We start from the raw sequence: 22,601 nt of genomic DNA, 5'->3' as shown, positions 1-22,601 counted from the left end.
GGCTAGTTCTCCACTGGACATGCCACATGTGATTAAAGGTCCTGGGAAATACCCAGGTATTTCACTATGACAGTCCAGAAATAACCAATGGAAAACAATTAAAACAATTTTGGGGGGGGGATGGAGCCTTGGAGACTTCTTGGTTATTTTGCTGAAAATTCCACTAAAAATTTTAGATCTTACTAAAAAAAAAAGTACATTTAACTTGATTAAATTTTAACCATTGGTTAATCTGGGACAGTTTTCTTTTTGTTGTAAGTTCTATTTCCCCCTTGAACCTTGCTCAGACTGCTCTTAATAGTCTTCTAGGGGTGAGTGGAGAGAAAAAAACAAGGCATCAGAGAGAACAAACCTCTAAAAAGAAGGCACTTTGCTGAATTCTCTTATGCCTTTTTTGGGCTGACTTGGTTTTTGAGTTTTATTTTGTTTGTATCCTGATTCAAGATAACGGGCATTTATTTAGAAGCAACTATATGCTCCTGGATGGCATGGAAAACTGAATGACTCAACTCAGCAAACTCTACCAAGCTTCTCCTAAGTTAAAGAATGCTAGATTTCCTGATCTTGTCGATGCAACTAGACTGACTAGTATGAACCACACAGGGTTGTGTGTATGATTGCTAGAAGATGTGTATTGATAAATGATCAGATGTCAGAACTGTGTGACTGCCCTTCATAAAACCTGTCAGTGGGTTCTCATTACTATCAGGATCAAGTCAAAATCCTTGAATGGCCTATAAAGCCTACATGGGCTGGCCCATCTTTCTAATTTTTCTCTTACCATTTTCCCCTTGGATCTGTGTTTTAGGTGCATCAAACTCCGTCCTGTCTCAGGGCCTTTGCACGCATGTTTGCTTTGCCTGAAACATTTCCCTTTCCCACTCTCTTTTTCCTGACCAGCTTTATTTACATGTCACATCCTCAGCAAAGACTTCCCTAACCACCCAGCCTAGGCATGGTTCTTCTGATAATACATTCTCACAACATCCTGAACTTTTTCTTTGTAGCATGATTGCATATAAATAGTTGCCACGACTGCATTTAAATCATTACTTAAGTGTATCTCAGATAATGGCTAAGGCCCTCTATGGTCCAACACAGTGTGACATTCCTTCAAGGAAACGGTCCGACATCTAATGGATAATTTAAAATAATGCAGATCTTTACTCAATCTTGAAAGGGGAATAGGGTGGGAAGGACAAATCCATTCTTAATGCCCAGCAAAACGTACAAAAATCCTTTCCCTCTCACTTCTGCCACTCTTTATCACCTCTACAGAGAATGCTGCTGCTCTTCAAAAATATTAGATAGCTGGGTTAGAATTTGCTTACTAGATGGCGGAGGGAAAGAGGTTGTGAGTACCAAGCGTTAGTAATTCCTTACCCCTGCCTGTCTAACGTCTGTCTCCCTGACGGAACTGTGATCTCCTGGAGGGAGGGACAGACATGGAGAGCCTGTCTCAGACACTCCCATGTCCCCAGTTGCCAGCTTGGTGTTGGGCTCATAGCAGAGGCTTGGTGAATATTTTTACCTTATGAATATTGAGACCCCTAGCAGTAATGGGTTGCCACCCCTCTTCCCACAGCGAGAACTACCTGGTGCGATGGGGCAGCAGGGGCTTCCCGAAGGAGATTGAGATGCTCAACAACCTGAAGGTGGTCTTCACGGTAGGTGTGCACTGTCCTCTTGTACCACATCCCATACTCACGGACATGATCTTGGAGATGGGGCTGGTCAGGCGCTCAGGAGGGAGCGTGGCCTTGGTGCAGAGCTGTGTTCTGGGCTTTCTGTAAAAGGAAGCTATTGGGAAGATGGATCTCCTCCTTGCTCTCTCTTCCTCGCTCCCTATCTTACTCGTGTGTACCCAGTGCAGAGCACTGTGTGAACAAGCACAAGCCTCTTCCAGCAGTAATGTCTAGGTGGACTAGGTACAGCAGCTACTCTGATTTTCTGGTTGATTCATGGTTAACCTGAGTTCCTGACTTTGGTTCAGACCATCTAAAAACCTTTCCAAAATACATCAGATTAAAAAAGGCCTTCCTAGAACATTGACTGCCTTGGTAAATTAGACATTCTGAACATAATTAAGTCATAGATGACTAAAGATCTTACGATTCCCTGGGATCATCCTTCTAAATACCAATACTCACCAGGCAAGACGTAACAGAGAAATGTTGAAATCAATTGCTATTTGGATGATTTATTTCTGAGAGTGAACTGGCTTTTTAGTTCTAGAAAGGAGAAGCAGTGGAAAGAAGGAGATAAGAGTTATCATTTCCAGCAGAAACCCCTCTCTTCTGTTTTCACCGAGTGGTGTTCAGAGTATGATCTTAAGATATCTGAGGATATTGGTGTTTCCTGCAAGCACCTCTGGGGAGAAGAGCATTTATGAGATTTTTCACTGTGTCACCTGTGTTAGCAAGAGAGATTACAGAGGAGGAGCGAGGGAGGGGTTTGGGCATTACAGAGTGACCGACATGCTGGATTAACCTACCTTGCTCCACAATAATTTTCCAGTTACAGGCCATTAAGTTCTATGTCTTATGTTACAATTAGATTGGAGTGCAGCTGATTTATTTTGTTCGTTATTTCCTGAAAAATGGGCTAGAGGCATGGAATAAGATCATAGATCCTAATTGCTTAGACAAAGTTTTCTTGGCATATATAAATGTGCCTCGGTGCCGTTTGTCTATTATTAGTTAGAAGGAGGAGCCTATTTATTTTCTTGATAAATAGGAGAGTCCCACAGGGCTTCCTGATTAAACCAAGAGACAGATGTTTCACAAGAGGGAGAGGGACGGGGAATCAATCAGTGGTTCATTTTGCAGAGAACCAATTCATGATGTAAACGTGCAGGAAAGGTCATCAGTAAATTTGTGTCACTCAATAATAATGAGAATGTGGTCCTGCCTTTGCGGAATTCTGCCTGTGCCACCACCTCTTCTTCACACAGCAAACGAACTTGAGAGCCTTGGTTGACTGGTTTAATGGGTTGACACTTCCTTCTCTTGAAATGATGGGAATCTTCATTTCAGGACAAGGAACGTCACGGTGCTCTAGCTTCTTTTATTGATTCAAGTGCTACCCAGTGAGCGCCTACTGTGTGTAAGCTCTGTGCTGTGTCTGGGGATACAGCAGTGAGTAAGCTGATAGGCTCCTGCCCTCAGGGTGTAATGGGGGGAATTCAGAAAATAATTAAATGAATAAATAAGAGAGATCTCAGAAGGCAATCCATGCCATGCAGATAATTAAAACAGGGTGATGTGATGGCGTTTGACTGGGAATTACTTTCAGTTGGGCATCGAGGTGATGTTTTCGATATGAGATACGACTCGGCAGGCACATGCCTTGCTGGCCTCCTTTCTCCTGTCTCCGGATGTCAGCTCTTCCTAGTCTCCTCCTTGGAGGCAGAGCCCAAGAAGCTGGCACGTGGCTTGGGCTGATGGTGGCGTTTCCCTTCCGTCTGCTTTATGAGCGTTCACCCTCCATGGCCCTGTAAGAGGAAAGCGCACATACCGCGAGGTTTCCTAAGACTTTGCCCAGTTTGGGGGTTGCTGCTAACACGTGGGGGACAAGACTGAACAGTAAAAGGAACACTGATGAATGACTAAATCAGGTAGCGCGTGTTTTAAGTTTCGTGTCTCAGCTGCCCCAAACGTCTGAGTTTTGTGAGCCCCGAGTGAGAATGATCGGGAGACACCGCAGACTGAAGCCTAGTTCTGAGATTGCCTGTTTATACACTGTCCAGAGAATGACCTGTGTTCAAGCATTTTTACTTTGCTCTCATAGCAATAAGCTTCTCTAGTACCAAGGGCCTCTGATGAGGAAGCTCTTAAAGGTCTCGTGTCTTCTTTTGAGCAAGTGAAATTTTTTCAGAGAAGAGGAGTGGAAAATGGACTTACCTAGGAATCTTAAATAGTTACCTAGTGTATTAATTTGCTAGGGCTGTCATTACAAAGTACCATAGACGGGGTGGCTTAAACAATAGAAATGTATTTTCTCACAGTTCCGGTAGCTGGAAATCCAAGATCAAGGTGTTGGCAGTGTTGGTTTCTTCTGAGGCCTCTCTCCTTGGCTTGCAGATGGCCACCTTCTCCTTGTGTGTTCATGTGACTGTCCTTCTGCGTGTCTGTGTCCTAAACTCCTCTTCTTATCAGGACACGAGTCATACTGGATTAGAGCTCACCCTAATGACCTCATTTTAGCTTAATCACCTCTTTAAATGCCCTGTCTCCAAATACAGTCACATTCTAAGACATGAAGGGGTCAACATATGAGTTTGGGGGAGACATAATTCATCCCATAACATTTAGGAAGGAACCTGTCAGGTGGCAGGGCTTCTGTGTCTCTGGAATGCCTCTGAAAGATACCAATATAGATATTTCAAAAATACAAAAAATCCTAATGGGAGGAGGGAAGTAATTAGGGATGGAGGTCGTTGTGAGGGAAGCAGGACTTGAGCTGTTAAGGATGGAAAGGATTTGGATATATAGAGGAATAAGGGGTAAACTTTAGAGGTGGAGGTACAGATGTGGGGCTTAGGAAGAAAGATCTAGAGTCGAAAGTGAACATTGTGTGTTTGTGGAACAATAAAGAAATCTTTGTGACAAAAATAGAGTACTTGCATGCTGAGAATAGTGGGGAATCAGTGGGATAGAACAGCTGGAAATATATTTTGTCTAGGATATTTCATGTCAGCTGGGGAAAACTAGCACTAACAGGGTAGCAAATATCGAGCTATTAACATTGTTGCGGGGAGAGAAATGAAATGATGAACGTGGCTCGTAAAGATGGGTTTCAGGGGAATTTCAGGGTGGGTTGGAGGAAGGAGTCAGGCAGGCCAGAGAAGAGGCTGTCCCACCATCTGGATGTGAGATAATTGGAATCTCAAACTCAGCTACCTGCTGGGCAAGGCGGGAGATGCAAATGAGTGGAGGGGCTGCCTCCATCAGAAAGCCACCTCTCCCCTACCTTCCCTGTCTCCCTGCCCAGTGGGGAGACTTGGGAGAGTGGAGAAGCAGCTGTCCATTCCTCCAGCTTTGAAAGGACAGCCCTTGTATCAGTGAAGATTCTCCAGGGAAGTTGAACCAGGAAGATACGTAAATAGGTAGATTTGTTGTGAGGATTTGGCTCATGTGATTGTGGGGGCTGACAGGTTTGAAATCTGTAGGGCTGGACGGCAGGCTGGAAACTCAGGGAGGATTTCTATGCTCTAGTCTCGAGGCAGAATTCCTTCTTCGCTGGGAAACCTCGCATTCTGTTCTTAAGACCTTCAACTGATTGGATGAGGCCCGCCTACGTTATGGAAGGTGTGTCCTTTACTTAAAGTTAACTGATTGTAGATGCTAATCAGACCTACAAAATACCTCACAGCAACATCTAGACTAGTGTTTGATCAGGCAACTAGGCAGCATAGCCTGTCCACGTTGACACATAAACCCCCAAGCAGGAAGCTGTGGACCACTTTGAGGCCATGTCTTGTTCCCAGAGACTCTGCACACCCCTCCCTCTTCTTCCCACACCAGCCACAGTGAGAGGCTGGGGATGGCTGCTTTACCCAGGCCCTGGCTCTGATGTCAGCTGACAGGCTGCTCCCAGTACCTATGCCTGCATGAGGATTAACTCAGAAGAGAAGCGACTATTCTCTAGTGAGGCCAGGCCCAGGAATCTCTGCTCTGATGCCAACAACATGCCTTGACATCCCTTCTCCAGCTGATCTGAGCTGGAAGGGGGTGCCAGGAACACCGAAGCTTTCAGATTTGAGCAGGGCACTTGAATGCTGAGGTAGTCCAGGTGGTTTCCCTTCCTGTGTGCCTTTGGATGGTGAAAGAAATGTATGGTGGTGGTTAGGTGGATGGACTTTGGGGTCAGAGTGACCGGACAGTGTCTGCAAGGACTGAGGTCATGTCCTCGGGGAAGACCCTTATCTTCTTTGTGTCTCAGTTTCCCCATATGTCAAATGGGGCTGCAGTAATAGTATTAGTGATGGGACTTCAGAGTGTTGTGAAGGATCAAATAAGACGATGATGTGTGTAACACTGAGCACAGGGCTTGAGACGTCAGCGTAGTTCACGGTTTCAGCGTTCCTCCTCCTGAGCCCACCCCTGTCCCCCTTGCAGTTAGGTGTGGCCGCGGCCCTTGGTCACTGAAATGGAAGCGGAAGTGATATGCCTCTCTTCTGGGCGGGAGCTTTAAGAGCCAGTGAGTGATGTGCCCCGTTACCTTCCCCTGCTCTGGGGACAGTGAGTGCGCCTATTGTGACAGGATAGATCCTCCAGCAGCCAGGGGCCCAGAGTGAGTGAGTGGAGCCCCCGCCCATCTGCACTGGACCGGTAGCCTGAGCTGGAAATAAACCCTGTTGTGTTAGAAGCTCAGATATTGGGGTTGTTTGGTGTCACAACAACCCAACCCTGAGTGATATACATGCATTAGGTGCTCAGTAAACGGTGATTGTTAGGATTTTTCCTTCCTCCTTTTGCCTTCTCCCTCAGAGGTGCTGAGCGATGACCAGGTGGATGGAGTCATTTGCAGCAAATGCTATTTTTGGATACATCAGCTGGTATATAGAGACGGCTACCTATACAGCTGATACTGTACCTCTATCCTTCTCTTCCCATCAGTTTGAGGTGGAAGAATTGGGATTGAACACCAGAGCCCTGTCAGCCAATTTCCTTTCCAAAACTCACCTTTCTTATGTGTGAAACGGGGGTGATAGCTTTGTTTTCCGCCTTTCCCAGGACTAACTGTATGATTGGTCCATGGATGCTAAGTGCTAAGCACCAACCTCCCCCCACCCCCAGAATTTACTATTACTGAGTTTGCTTTTCTACTTTTTGTTCATTAGACACATGGTGTGTAACTATTCGTTTCCTGCCTTACAGGATCTTGGAAACAAAGACCTCAACAGGGATAAAATTTACTTGATTTGTCAAATAGTCCGAGTTGGGAAGATGGATCTTAAGGATACGCACACAAAGAAATGCACGCAGGGACTGAGGCGGCCTTTTGGGGTGGCAGGTAATGACACACCACACAGCACTAACTGTTACTGGAGTGCACATTTTATATGACCGAATTTTGAAGATTTTTTTTCTTTCGCTCTCCTCCTTGCCCTCCCCCCCTCAAAAACTTAGGCCAGACACCCCCTAATACCTACATTTCCTGTGACTAAATCAAAATGATTGGCAACTAAGTCTAGATTTATGATGAAGACGGCGAATGATGGAATCCCCGTGTCTGGAGCAGAGCGCTGGGACCACAGTGCAGTCTGAGCAGTCGGCACCTTCACTCCCCAGCACAGTGAAAAAGGAAGAACAATATGGGTGGGATCTAATTATGAGGAGCAAATCATTTTTAAAAAAATATCCAGGGCAGGAAATGCAGTTACACAGAATGAGTCACCCACCACACATAGAAATTCCAGCTGGAAGTGGACGTGTGGAGAGCTGGCATAACCGAATGAGGCTGCTTGAGAGCGGCGGCACCTCCACACTTCCTTCCAAGCCGTAACTCCCTCGGGGGTTTCCAAGACCTCGTCATTCTTGTCCCACTTTTACAGTTTCTGTTATATTTCACTATCACTTGCACTATTATTTACCCAATATATTTCCTCTTAAGGAACCTTCTGTATTTAAACTGAAGTACATTTTTTTTCTTAAAAGACAATTTAAATACCTGTGGAAATAGCAATTTGAGATGCGAGTTTTACTTCTTTTTTTAAAAGTATAACATTTTAGTTGTGTACCATTTATAATCCTTGTATACCATATCTAAACGCAGTGTTTCAGGTTTCTCACTTCAGGACACCCTGATCTTCTGTTATCACAAACCAGCTGGCTGTCCAGTGAGTCCCCTGGCACTGCTTGCAAAGTGGCGAAGCGGAAGAAGTTAGCGTATACTGAGCCAGCTGGTGTTTCAGCTTAGCATTATTGCTAGCTAGCTAGCTAGGCGATCTTGGACAAGCTTATTCCCCAGGGCCTTAGTTTCATTATCTGCAAAATGAGGGACTTGGACCTGGTTGATCCATGCCTTGGTCTAAATTCTCTGATTCTATATGAGGGACACTTTTGGCATCACAATGTCCCTGTTAAGGCAGTGAGGGTCCTTCAGCCTTACTGCAAAGTGTGTCTTTGTCTCCAGGTGTAGCTGGCTCTCTCTTTTGGTTTCAGGTGACAGCAGTCTGGTGTAACTGAAAGGTTTAGGAATAGATTGCTTCAGGCATAGCTGGATCCAGGAACTCAATTGAATTTACAGTATGAAAAACTCTGGAGCCAGAGGGAGATGGTTCTACCCAAATCATTCTCACTGAGAATGGGCAAGGGAGGGTTCTGTTCATCAGAGAGAATGGATGCTGGTCAGGTTCCAATAACAGTTTCCCCTCCTTCTCTCAGTTCCGTACCTCCTCTCTTGAGCTAGATGCAATCACTAGTTGATTATTACCCAAGCAGTTTTAATGGCTCCCTGACTGGGGCCTGGAGTGTTGGAGGAATTTCATGCTACCAGGGTTTTGGCTCTATTTGGCTAGCATGTCTCAGTGCTCCTCCCCCTGCCCCCGTTTCTATAATCCCTGCTCTAGTGCAGGAGTTCTTTACCTTGGTTTTTTATGGACCTTCAGTGGCTGGTTTAAGAAGTTTCAGAGGATCCCTCTGGAAATGCAGGGTTCAAGGATCCACAGATAACATGTCTGTGCCTATGAGCACGTTTACGAAAAGAGGGTGAATAAGTGTTCAGATGCCACAGGGAGCCACCGCGCTTGGGTTTTGTCAGCACAGTAAACATCCAGTACAAATATGTCAGGTCCAAACCTAATTAATTCCATAAGCACGGCTCTGACTCTTTCCTTTTGGCCTCTGCCAAGCCCTGGGTTCTTGGATGCTTCCCTGACTGTTGACCTCCCAGCCCGGTTTGCCCAGAGGCGTTTGCCAGTTGTTGCCTGTAATGAATCCTTGCTGTCTGTATATCGTCTCATGCTGGCTTGCTTGCCTTTTTAGGCTTTCCTGTCCCAGCCTCCTGCCCTACAAGCTCATCCCATTCTTACCCTTTCCTGGGAGCAAGGGGGCTTAAACCATTAATTCATTTCTCTTTTCTTTCTAGTTATGGATATAACAGACATCATCAAGGGGAAAGCAGAGAGTGATGAAGAAAAGCAGCACTTCATCCCTTTTCACCCGTGAGAGATTTCCCATTTCTTTCCATTCTCTGAAACCACATCCTTTCTGACTGAGGGCCACACAAAAGCAGGGTGAACTGATTCCCTGAGTTGATGATAGCCCAGGTAGGACCTCCCAGGAGGAGGGCAGGTTGAGAATGATGGTCTCAGTGCTGAGGCATTCAAAACCAAGCAGCTTATACAAAGAACTATTAAAAATCAACCATAAGAAAATGACCCAATTTAAAAATGGGCCAAAGACCTTAACAGACCCCTTACCAAAGTAGATATACAAATGGCAAATAAGCACATGAAAAGATGTTCCACATCAAATGTCATCGGGGAAATGCAAATTAAAACAACAATGAGATAACTACTACATACCCATCAGAGTGGCCAAAATCCAGAACACTAACGACACCAAAATACTGGTGAGGATGTGAAGCAACAAATATTCTTACCCATTGCTGGTGGGAACGCAAAATGGCGCAGCCACTTTGGAAGACAGTGTGTTGGTTTCTTATAAAATTAAACATACTCTTACCATATGATCCAACAATCATGCTTCTTGGTATTTACTCAAAGAAGTTGAAAATATGTCCACACAAAAACCTGCACACAAATGTTTATAGCAGCTTTATTCATAGTTGCCCAAACTTGGAAGCAACCAAGATGTCCTTCGGTAGGTGAATGGATAAATAAACTGTGGTACATTCAAGACAATGGAATACCATTCAGAACTAATAAGAAATGAGCTATTAAGCCACGAAAAGACGTGGAGGAACCTTAAATGTGTATTAGAAGTGAAAGAAGCCAATCTGAGAAGGCTACATACTGTATGATTTCAACTATATAACATTCTGGAAAAGGCAAAACTATGGAGACAACAAAGGGATGAGTAGTTATCAGGAGTGTGGGAGGGATGGACATATGTTGTTATATATTTGTCCCAACCTATTGAATGTACACCACCAAGATTGAACCCTTAGATGAACTATGAATTTGGGGTGAACAAAAAACCAACCAGCTTCTCACCTATTCGTTCATCAGATGTTATTTATTCAACGGACTTTGACTGAAGGCTGGCAGAGGGCTGGGCGTTGTGCCAGGCGTGGGGGGATGAGGTGGGGAACAAGGTCGACGTGGCCCTTTCTTCCTGAAGCTTATGTTTAGATGCAGAATTAAATGAACAAAAGACTAAGTATGACAGGGACCATGAAGCTGTGAAGCAGCAGCGTATCAGGAGCATATAACAGGAAATCAGAACCTAATTCTTGCGGGTGGAAATATCCATGACTTTAGAGGAGGGTAGTGAGGAGGGTGAATATCCTTTCCTTGATCTAAAACAAGTTTGAGAAAGCCAGATCCGTAGTTTCAGAACTTTGTCCTCGTTTGTCTAAGGAGGATGGTGTTTTGTTACAGATAATGAGGTCAGTGACTCTAAGTCATGGGATTAGGACTTAGTATGAGCAGCTAAAGCCTTTTCCACCTTGCTGAGCTCATTTTGAGGGCTTGGGAATCCTTCCTTTTTAAGAGTTTTCCTAGGAATAAAAATGGCCTCTACTTGTAGCATTGGTATTCCCCAAATTTCAGAGCCATGTTGCTCTGTGAAAAAGAGAGATGTGCTTCTTGATGGCAGGTACACTCTCTGAGCTGACATGGGCAGGCTCACTTTTCACCTAAGGTGTATGGAGGGGTGGGGCAGCTTTCTGGAGCTCCTGGAACCACAAGGTAGGGACCCCATGGGGGTACCACGCAAGTATTTTGTGCTCTCTTTTCCTTTCTAGGGTGACAGCTGAGAATGACTTCCTGCACAGCCTGCTGGGCAAAGTCACAGCCTCCAAGGGAGACAGCGGAGGGCAAGGTAGAGTGCCAACAGGCCAAGTGGGCTGGGCCTGACTTCAGCTTGAGATCCCTTGATTCTGTGGCAAACAGATCAAACTCCTAAACCCTGGGAAACATAGCCTTCCTTCCAGACAGACCGTTGTGAGGAATGGGGGAGTGTGATCTACAGAGCTGGAAATCTCTAAATGGGAAGCAGAAGGAGGCATGTCCTAGTGCCTGAAGGAAGAAGGGAATTGGTATAGCCTATCTCCTATGTGTCAGGCACTGTAAAATGTTTCCTTGTTCAATTTCATCCTTCCCACGGTCCTGTGAGATAGATGGTATCAAACCCACTTTACAAAGTCTGGGTTTAGAAGGGTGCAATGATTTGGCAGAAGTTGATCCTGCCAGAAGTAACCTGTGGGATTTAAGTTGGAGGTGTCTTGCTCTAGAGCCCCTCTGCATCCTGCCTTGCATCCTCCCCCGGGGCTGGGTCACTGCGTCTGTGGCCGCTTGTCTCTGCTTCCATGGTCTCCTCCAGAGAGAGACCAAGGGGAGAGATGATGGGAGGGTGAGGCTGAGGGAACACCTTGAAGTTGACTCTTCACCATGAGCATTCCCTTCCAGGCCTCTGGGTGACCATGAAGATGCTTGTGGGTGACATCATTCAGATCCGCAAGGACTACCCACACCTGGTGGACAGGACCACCGTGGTGGCCAGGAAGCTGGGCTTCCCGGAGATCATCATGCCAGGTTCTCCTTCCCCCTGGGCGGGGCTGGGGGTGGTCTAGCTAGTGTGATCCATTTTCTTTTTAAAAAGTCAACTACTTCTTTTCTACTGCTTTTCTCTATTTCTCTCTCTGAAGGTAACCACTGAAAACAATTGTTATATATCCAGAAATCTTCTATGCATTCACATAATAAACACAAGCACATAAATATACACACATGCACCCACCCCCCCACAAATGGGAACCACACTTCATATACTTCATATACCATTACTTATTATACTTTACATAGCGTTCTGCAGCTCACTTCTCACTTAATAATTTATCATGGACATCCTTTCCACTTTACTACACGTGGAATAATTTCACTCCTTCTGGGGTGAATACTGACATTCTCTTAAATTGCTAAGCTATTTTTTTATTACCAAAAGAGTCCACGCTCATTGTAAAATGTCCAAATGGCATGAAAAGATTTAAAGTGAAACCTTAAAAGCTCTCTCAAATCTTTGTCTCCAGAAGTAACCATGATACGTATTTTCCAAATGTGTATGTAATAAAAGAAAGTAAATGGGACTGCATGATAGCACTCTTTTGAAACTTCCCTCTTTGCCTTAAACTTGAGTCTAGGACTTGTGTCCATAACCACTCTCGCTGACTTACCCCTTCTGTCCACAGTTGCATGGTGGTCCACTGGTGGTGTAATTTATCTATGCCTGCTTCACTGAGACATCAGTCCCTTGTGCATTCCCCTGTAGGGTTTTCAGCTCTCACCCCCCCATTCCTGAAGACCCTCCACACCTCGTCCCTCACCCCATCCATGTTCCTCGGACACAGAAAGTCATTCTGTCTGCTTCTGCACAGTAAGAGATCTGCGGAGAGAACCATCTGTGGTTGTTATTCATGCACCAAGATCAATCCAATTGGAGTTTGCCTTTGCCTTCCCAGAAGGTGTCACTAGAGGATGAAAATTAAATGATTTTTAATGGAGAAAAAAATACGGCCAGTGGTGACCATCCTACCTCCCTTTTTGCAACTCATTTCCTACTGTTCCTCCATCCTCTTGTTACCTACTGCTCCAGCCTCCCTGATGAAGTAAAAATGCTTTTCCAAATCGTTCTGATTTTAACTTCATTAACAGACAAGGTGTGGCACTTCCACCGCTCCCCAACTCCCCGCGCCCTCTAGTCAGTGCCTCTCCTGCTACACAGACTCCAACTGTTGTCTCTCTCCCTGTGCCACAGGGGACGTCAGGAACGACATCTACATCACTCTCTTACAAGGTGACTTTGACAAGTACAACAAGACCACTCAGAGGAATGTGGAAGTGATCATGTGTGTGTGCGCGGAGGATGGCAAAACGCTTCCTGTAAGGGACCCTGCTGTTGCTCTGGGTGACAGGGCTCCCCTAGGGTGCCTCTGTTCATAAAGATTTTCTTTTCCCGTTCCCGATCCTGCTCTCTAAATGCCAGGGGCCTGCGGGGTGGTGTTGAGTAAGGGGATCGACACCTTTAGAGCTTGGCTGGCACAGTAGCCTGTAATAAGACCTGGTGTTGTTCTTTCTTTACACCAAAGCAGTTGGCTTTTCAGTGTCTGTTCCTTTCCTTTCATGACCTCTTCTTTTTTTTGCTTGGCACCTCAGTTTATAGGTTAGCTTTTCACAGTTAAAATGTTGTTCTCATCGAAACCTGAGCTGGTTTATTCAGGCAAAATTCCATGGCAAGAAAAAGGATCAATACAGAGCCTTGGGCTGGTGTGAAGACTCAGGATGTCCTCAAAACAGACATTCCCAACACTTAATCTAACTCTCTAGCACTCAGCCAGACATTCTGGTGGAAAGCCTTATCCGTAAATTGGTCTCCAGAGGGCCAGCAGAGTGAATTCAAGAATGCAAAGCATATTGCTATATTTATACAGCATATGTCCTGTACAATATTTGTCATGTGTGTTTACATTTATTTACTTATATTTCCTTTAAGGTTGTCAGCAGTTGTGTCCAGTGTGTGGGAGGGTTTTGCTTCTCAATTTCTCCTTTCAGAGTACTTAGCTGAAAATAAAATCAGCTCTCAGCAGAAGTTTCAGCGTGGGCAGATATTCCTCTTAGGCCGCAGGAGGTGATCAGATAGCACCGGAGGGTAGGGCTGTGAATATTGATAGATCTTCTGCTTTAGCCTGGGGGCCTGGAGCTCAGGCAGGTTTTGCTACCCTCTACCTACGAATAACTGGCATTCACAGACGCATTGCTACCTGCTAGGCACTGTGATAAGTAGGTTGCATTACTGTTATTTTCCCCATTTTTACAAAGGGGGAAACTAAACCTTTGTCAAGTGAGACAACTTTCCCAGGGTCATAAAGTTAGTATATGGCAGAGATGGGGTTTGATTTCAGGTTCCAGTCCCTCTTATTAAACACTTCACTCTAATGCGTGTACATTAAAAAAAAATCCTCCAATTTATTTCTCATTTAAAAAATGAGGCTAATAACCACTCCCATCAAATTCTGGGAAGAGTCATAATTATTTTTTAAATTTAAAGAAATCATCGCAATTACCTTTTTGTTCGGAAAGACTGGTCCCATTAATTAATATCTAGTTGAGCAAAATCCAAGGATTTAACTTAATCCTCTTTTTGTTGGATTTTGAAACTTTTCTGAAAAATAAAATAAGTAAGAGACACTTTGCTCAAAGAAACACAAAGGAAGAGCAGAGGGTTTTTATCTGAAAGGGAAATTGGGTTTCACCAATGCATAGACCATGCTTTGAAGTCTTTTTTTTTTTTTTTTTGCGCGGTACGCGGGCCTCCCACCGCCGTGGCCTCTCCCGTCGCGGAGCACAGGCTCTGGACGCGCAGGCCCAGCGGCCATGGCCCACAGGTCCAGCCGCTCCGCGGCACACGGGATCCTCCCAGACCGGGGCACGAACCCGCGTCCCCTGCATCGGCAGGCGGACTCCCAACCACTGCGCCACCAGGGAAGCCCTGAAGTCATTTTTATCCAACTACCTGTTGGAGAACGTTTCAACCTCAGCCTCATTTTTTAAAACGCTGATGTGCTTGCCCTCGATGTTGCCGAAGGACAAATTAGAAGGAACGGTTAATGGGAAAGCAGACCTCTTATCTCGTTTCTGAACCATTTGTACTTCCGACTCTGCCATCCTTTCGTGTCACACCCAACCAGGCTGAACAGACGCACTTATCAAAGATGAATACATAGGCAGGAATTTGGGGGCAGAAATGGAGAGGTAACTGTGGGGCACAGCGATAATTTGCAGTTTCATCTGTGAGGGAAGTTAGGGGGAGTTCAGTTGACTGACTATTGAAAATTGCTAAGGAAGCCTGTGGGAGGCTTTTCTTTCTCTACTTGCAGAAATAAATATTACTGCCTAATTAAGTGTCAGGCAGCACACTTAAACGTTCCTGTTTGATGTTGGTGGGAACAGTCCCCTTTAGGGGTATTGATTTGTCCTCCCGCTCCTAGGAAGAGTGGGGTCGGAGGATAGAGTAGGTTAGACTTGTCCTTGGCTCACTTTGGGGTCTCAACGACCTTGCTTAGGAGGACCCATAGCAGAGAAGCTAATAGGCTGGGCTCTGAGATCAGACTGACAGCAGTCAAATCCCACCCTCCCCTCCTATTAGCTGTGTGATCTTGGGCAAGTTTACATGTCTATAAAAGAGGAATAATAATCTCTTCCTTGTGGGGTTGCTGTTTATACAAAATGGTAGGTGTAAGGCACCCGGTATGTAGTAAATACTCAGCAACAGGAAGGAGGTAACATTTAGGAAAAGCAGACCAACTGCAGGAAAGCCCTGGAAAGGATCTGAGGGGGTCAAACAGACAATCCAGTGGGGATACCTAACGCAATTTCAAGAAGTAAAAATGCTCAGATGCCGGGCTGAGAGACCTTTGCTCTTCTGAGACCAGCCAGGTTACAGGGCTGGAGGTAGGGCATGGGGGGCAGTGCTGTGTAGTGCTTAAGACATGACCTCTGGGGCCAGACATCCAGGCCGAAAGCCCAGCTCAGCCCTGATTAGCGGGATGACCTGGAGCAAATTACATAATCTCTCTACGCCTAGGAGACTCTGTCTGAAACTGAGACCAGCAGTGGCACCTTACTCTTGTGAATGCCAGCTGAGGTAATTGACATAACAGGTGTTCATCGAAGTTCACTATTACCAGAAAGGTAGAGCTGTCGCAGGCTTGGTTACTGCCTCGTGGACACCAACTGACATCTTCCCATGATAAGACCGACCTTGTCAGCCTAAAGCACTTCCTGGCTCTCGAAATGCGTTCACACCCCTGGTGTCATTTATTCCTCAGGTGATTCCTACGAGGTAAACAAGACCTGTGTTTGGAGCCTGATTTTTCCTCCTGCTGAAATGTGTCCACCAAGGCCAAGTCGGCTTTAAAATTTCCAGGCTTCCTTCTACTGACCTGAAGCCAATTAGGGGCTCTCGTTGTTAACAGGGAGCCATGGGGGTGGACAATAGGGAAAATTATTGAATAGGTTCACTGGAGACAAGCACAAAGCTATATTTTCCTGAAAACCGGCCCCATCCCTGGTCACAATGCTCTTTCTACACACCCAGCGACATTCGGTTTTATCTCTGAAGTGTTGCGAGGGAGGGAGCTGTCTTAGGTCTTTCTCAGAATAATACTGAGACTGTTTTCTCCAGCTTTAGGCAATCAAAAATTTTCATCATCAGGATAGTTTTGTGGGATTCAGCTGCATGTTGTACAGCAGCTTTACTTTCACCACAGATACATGTGTATTTTCAGTTTTTATAAGCTATGTGGATTCAGCTGAGCTACAGAAATGTTAAGCCCATCATTGTCACTAGCTATAAATCTTAGGAGGCTGGAAGGCATCTAGGTTGTTACAGAGGGAACACTGGGCAAAGAATTAGAGGGTCTGAGATGTAGTCCGGGCGTTGGTACCTTTTGGGGCAAGTGATGTAACCTCTCAAGGTCTCAGTTTACTCAGTTCTGAAATGGGGATAATGACAGTAATCGTCAGAGGCGGTTGTGAGGATTGAATTGAGTGAGGCAGTTCGTGTAAAGGGCTTAGCATAATGCTGGACACAAAGCACTCTCTAAATGGTTAGGACAACTTTGGAAGCATGTTTTTAGTTCAGCACCTCAAGAAGTTCTGAAAGGCGCCATACCATTGAAAAGAGAGTTGTATGTCTTCCCTCATTTGCAGTTCCCTGGTTGTCCTTGTTTTTTCAGAGATAAGTTTTGAAAGGATGCTGTAGCCTTATTTTCAGATGGGTTTGATCTGACCATATGTAGCATCAGTCAATATTGAAACTGAACTCATTCTTTCCCTATAGCTCAGAAGTACAGAGGGACAGAATTATCCTTCCCGCAGCTTAGCTTGCTTTCCCAGGGGCCCAGAGTGGCCAGCTTTGGTCCTTCAGCCTGGTGGGGAATCCACTGGAGAATCTGATGGAATCTAGTGAGAGTCATGGATTCTCTCACCATAAAAGTGCCCAGAGGCACACAGTTTTGTGGTTTGGGGGCTTGGGGCTGCAAAACCAATCCTCATGTCCCTAGATCTCTGAAGACTTGAGGTTGAAATCTCTTGTTCTGGTAGAAAAACTGAACTTAGGCCCCTTCTGAGTGACCCTACCTTAGATCTTGTTTTGGGGCCAAACAACTGGAATGAGCACAGAGGTAGAATTAGGGGTTGGCATACTCTATTGCAAGGTAATTCCTTGTTACTCTGAGGGTGATTTTTTAAGAATAAATATCCTATGTAGGTATGCTTGCTCTGTGCTCACTCTCTCTCAGAATGTCGTTCCTGTGTTTCTGCTCAAAGCCAACTTGGAACCTTTCTTCAAGAACTTCAACTGTCATCACCTCCAAGAAATAGTCCCTGAGTCTTCAGGGGACACTGAAGTGTCCTTTCTCGGTGCCCCATAGTATTATACAGTCAGCCCTCTGTACCTGCAGGTTCTGCATCTGCAGATGCAGAAGTTCAACTGTACTACACTGTTTACACTGTTTTATATAAGGGATGTGAGCATCTGTGGATTTTTTTTTTTTTTTTTTTTTTAATCAGTGGCGGGGAAGGGAGGGCCCTGGAACCAAGCCCCTGTGGATACCAGCGGACAACTGGATACATATATCTGTCATCACTTCACATTGCCTAGTGATTTGTCTGCTCATATAATGATTCCTACACCACACTGTGAGCCCTCGTGTCAGGTTTACTCTCTGACTCATGCCCGTATCCCAGTGCTTAGTGTGGGCCTGGTACCTGGAAGATGCTCCCTAGCTGTGGGCTCCTTTAGCCCCCTCTGCCCATGTGTCTGTCTGAAACCCAAGCTCCCTCCGCTTGCCCAGCTCCCGCCAGCACCTGGGTGTGTTAGCATCAGAAATCCATCGGAACGGGCTGCTGCTTGGCTGATCTGAGCCTGTTTGGTAACTTTGTGCAATTCAGATGTGGGAAACAAATAGAATTAATAAGACTGGCAGCGCGCAGCTGCTCCAAGGCTGGTTACCGTTGACAATAGGGCAGCCACGTCAGCTCCTGCTGCGCTTCAGTGGTTTCCAGAATGCAAGTAATAGAATTTCTATAGTTAAGCAGCTGTCGCTCCCAGGGCCTGGCACATTCATGTATAAATCTGTAATGTAGAAGGGTACCTGGCAGAAGGCTTAAAGAAGGCAGGGTTATCCCAGGCCCTGTGGCCAGCCTTGGCCTCGGGACCAAAATTGCCCAAGCATAGAAAATGGCAATTCTATAGTGTTTTCTCTCTTTTCATTTTTCTTGGGTCAGAATGCAATTTGCGTGGGAGCTGGGGACAAACCTATGAATGAATATCGGTCCGTCGTGTACTATCAAGTCAAACAGCCACGGTGGATGGAAACAGTCAAGGTAATAATAATAATAATGATGATGATAATAGTTGGGGGACTCTAAGACTCCCTAAGATCTGAAACAGTAGCCTAGCATGTCTCTGGTGGTGTGTCAGGCAGTGGAAATAGTGGCCCAGTGGGCGACTGCCCGGTCCTCTTGATCACCCTTCAGCGGCCCGGCAGCTATAGCCACCATGGCATTGTCAGGTGATCTTGCGGACTGTGCCCAAGACATCAAGTTGTGTCGTTTTACTCAGCAGTGAGGAGTGACAGAGCTTGGGAGCAAATGTGAGGCTATAAAAAGCTATTTAATACCTGGTAGGTACACCGTTGGGAGGGTACCTCAGATGGAAGTGGCATTAACCACAAATATTTGCATTACCAGATTGTCACACTGAAGCAGAAGGGAATATCATGCATTGGAAGTGGAGTTCGGAATTAATTTAGTGGACAGTGAAGCTTGATTACAGCTTCAGATGTCTCTGCCTTGTAATTAATAGCAGTCTTTACTCACTCTGTGCTCTGAACCCAAACTGAAGGTATTCATAAGACTTCCCTTTCAGAGGTAGCTCTTCAAACCTCAGTGGTTCTTGTGTTGTCACCTATATTCCTGTTTTCCTCAGTGGGTCTCCCTGTACTCACTCTCTTAAAAGTGATGACCTACCCAGCTTTGGGGTCAGAGAGCTGTTGGACCAGGTTGTTTTCTCTGTGCTCTCTTGTACCCCAGTTATATCTCTTTGCTAGCCCTCATCACATGGTGATAATTATGTGTTGCCCTGTGTGGGCCATGAGCTCTTTGAGTGGGACTGTGCCTTATGTCAGCATGGCCTGTGCTTCACATGATTGTAGCTTATAGTATTGATTCAATATGCAGTGAAAGAATGAATTGGACAACAGCTGCCCATGTGACTCTCAGTTCTTGTGCTCTGAGACACACAAACAAGTGGTGGACCTCTTTGGGCTCAAATTTCATTTTCTGGAGCAGAAAGTATCCACAGAAAATGAGTGGTTTTTCTCACAGGTAGCTAAGCTTCTCTGTCTGGGCCTGAATTGTATAATACAGGGATCGCTGTGGGGCTTTGGGAGGTGGGATAGTCCAGAGACAGGCCAAAAGCACCTCAGTCAAGGGTACAGCAGACCACTCACTGGACAGTGACACTGGGTGACCAAGGGGTGATTGTCTTGGCCCAGTGTCCTTGGAGGAAAAACCAAAGATGGGAATGAGGCCTAGGATTTTCCCGAATATGATTGGATTCAAGCATTTTTATTAATTTACATAAATGACAGTCCCCCATCAAGCCCCCTAATGGGCACTGTTAATTTTCTAAGCCCTGCTGCAACTGCCCAGACTCCTGGAGTGTGTAAGGAAAATGTGCACTGTGCAGTTTGCAGTGCATTAAATCGTGTGCTAAAGTTATGTGACTTTTATATCAATTTGGAGAGATTCATGTTTCCTCACTATAATTTACAGATCTCTTTTCATTGGCTGGGAATGCAATTTGCCAAATGGATTACATTTGGAACTTTATTTTCTCTTCATAGCCAGTTCTTATGTAATGTACTTACAGTTCATCAGGCTTGATGGCTGGGTAATAAATCAGCACGCAGCACTCTAAGTTAAATGGTCAGGCTGCCTTTTGCGGGGGGCGGGGTGGCGTGGGGAGGGCTCTTTAACTCATTGTCTCCTGAGCTCTGGTTTCTGCCTATTGAGGTGGCTGTCCCTATTGAAGACATGCAGAGGATCCACCTGCGATTCATGTTTCGACATCGGTCATCCCTGGAATGTGAGTGCCCAACCAAATGGCATCTCTGCAAAACCCCTAAGGGGAGAGGGGTGGGATCATTGGGTGGCCCAAGTATCTTTTTTTTTCCTGACCTCAACAATGCTATTTTCAGCCAAGGATAAAGGAGAAAAGAACTTTGCCATGTCCTATGTGAAGTTGATGAAGGAAGATGGGACCACTCTGCATGACGGATGCCATGACTTGGTTGTCCTAAAGGTACCATGAGCTGGTATTAACTCTGCAGTGGGGAGCATGCAGGAAGTGAGGGGGAGATGGCAGGATGGCTTGGTAATTAAGAGCAGGGACCCCAGAGTCACACACATAGGGGCTTCCCAGCTGTGAGGCCTTTTGTACAAAGTCGTAACTTCTCTGGGCCTCCGTGTCCTCATCTGTGAGCTCTCAGTGAGTAACTGTGAGGATTATATGAGTCAGTGCATGTAAGCATGACATTGATGGGTACGTGGAATTCTCAGGAAATGGAAGGTTATTGTTACATACAGAGTGGGCTTTGACTCTGTTAAGACACCTGTGGGATGTACAGAAGACCAGCAAGAAATATTTGAGAGATTCCTCACTGTAGCTAATGGAAAAAAATATCACAATTTAGGGTCCTGATCCTGCTGTTGACTAAATCGGAGTCATCTCCCATGTCTTGCTGAGTCTCAGTTTCCTTTTCCTTAAGTGGTGATGGCCGTGTTTATGACCATAAGATGACCCACGCAGAAGGACCATGTAAAAGAGTATAGAGGGCCGCTGCTGTTATTTTTACGTCATGAGACTTGCACTGTTCTCTAGAAGTGGGGAAGTATTTTCCTGATCTTACATGCACGCTTTCCCACAACCACTCCTGTGACAGTGGCACATAGCTAGCTAGCCCCTGGCTGGAGGCAAAGGGTATGGCTGTGAAACAGGGCAAAGCCTAAGTGGTCAGCACAGGGATCAAACCCTTGCCCTTGACTTTCTCAGCATTGGAGGTTGGAGTTGCCCTTTTGCCTGTGGTCTGCATGGCAAACACAGCCTCATCAAAGCTTCATAACAGGGTACTCTTCTCTGAGTCTCTTTGGCTTTTGCAGAACACCCCTTTTCCTTCTGTACAGGCTCTGTTTACTCAGTTTTGATGTGTCAAGGTAGTTCTTGGTTTAAAAGATTGTGAACTCATTGGGGGCAGAGTCCCAGTTGCAGTCAGTTTTCAATTTAGTCACCCTCCTTAAGCCTCAGTTTCCTCATCTGTAAACTGGAGATGATAACAGTATACACAACAGTAACAACTGTTGTGAGGCTTAAGTGACATGAACTAAGGCATACAAAGCACTTAGTGCAGCATCTAGTGCAGAGTAAGGGCTCAGTAAATGTTGACTGCTGTAATGCCTACCTCTAGTCATTCATTTCAGCATGCCAAGGGACTTATGTGTCTGTCATTTTACTAAGTGTTCTATATGCATTATGCCATCTAGTCTGCTCCAGATTTCTAGAAGTAGGTAATATGATTAATTCTCAGTTTAATCATGAGAAGAATGAGACACAGAGAGACCAAGGAATGTGTCCAGAATGACACAGGCATGTGAATGGGAGAAGAGGGTCTAAATACCATCACTTTCAGAATCTAGTGCCTTTGCTGTTAACTTCTTCTTTAAGCCGATTCCTTATCCTGCTGGTGGGCTTGTTTGTGTTAAGATCTTATAAAACTTAGAATGAATTAAAATATCCTGTTTGGGAATCTTCAGTTCCCTCTGTGCCATTAATGAAGTCCACAGAGCCTTCAGGTGGTTGGTTGATCAACCCCTTTCCCATTAACGTAACCTTGGGTTCTCGCCTATTTTGTGGAAAAACAGCCTTACCTAACCAGCTGATGTTCACTGCTCCTCTTATGATGTCCCTCACTGTTTCTGATCCTCTCTACCTACAGTGTGTAATCTGGCCACTGCAAACTCTGTGTAGCATTGGGTACATACCCTTGGCTTGGGGAAGTAACCAAGGTGTTGTTTCCAGGGGGACAGCAAGAAGATGGAGGATGCCAGTGCTTACCTGACTCTTCCTTCTTACCGACACCATGTGGAAAACAAGGGGGCTACCTTGAGTCGAAGCTCCAGCAGTGTTGGGGGGCTCTCTTTCAGCTCCCGGGATGTATTCTGCATTTCTACGCTGGTGTGCTCCACAAAGCTCACCCAGAATGGTATCGGAAACATTGATAGCTCTGTGTGTGTGTTTGTGTGTTTGTGTGTGTGTGTGTGTGTGTGTGTGTGTGTGTGTGTGTGTGTGTGT

General features: G+C 45.5%; 1 protein-coding gene across 2 annotated transcripts in view; it reads left to right on the top strand.

Annotated features, from left to right (window-relative positions):
* The window catches only part of DOCK2 (dedicator of cytokinesis 2), a 407,498-nt gene that overhangs the window by 46,735 nt on the left and 338,162 nt on the right, over positions 1-22,601 (top strand). For both annotated transcript variants that reach the window (XM_027084336.1, XM_027084335.1), the window contains exons 9-18: positions 1,586-1,667; positions 6,882-7,017; positions 9,094-9,169; positions 10,936-11,012; positions 11,600-11,725; positions 12,945-13,069; positions 18,476-18,574; positions 20,267-20,339; positions 20,452-20,555; positions 22,329-22,512. In XM_027084336.1, coding sequence (XP_026940137.1) covers positions 1,586-1,667; positions 6,882-7,017; positions 9,094-9,169; positions 10,936-11,012; positions 11,600-11,725; positions 12,945-13,069; positions 18,476-18,574; positions 20,267-20,339; positions 20,452-20,555; positions 22,329-22,512 — 1,082 coding nt within the window. The remainder of the gene's footprint in view (positions 1-1,585; positions 1,668-6,881; positions 7,018-9,093; positions 9,170-10,935; positions 11,013-11,599; positions 11,726-12,944; positions 13,070-18,475; positions 18,575-20,266; positions 20,340-20,451; positions 20,556-22,328; positions 22,513-22,601) is intronic.

The sequence above is a fragment of the Aethalodelphis obliquidens genome, unplaced genomic scaffold (genome assembly GCF_003676395.1).
Source record: "Aethalodelphis obliquidens isolate GAN/ISIS:26980383/991018 unplaced genomic scaffold, ASM367639v1 scaffold52, whole genome shotgun sequence".
NCBI lineage: Eukaryota > Metazoa > Chordata > Mammalia > Artiodactyla > Delphinidae > Aethalodelphis > Aethalodelphis obliquidens.
This window is presented reverse-complemented; position numbering and strand designations above follow the sequence as displayed.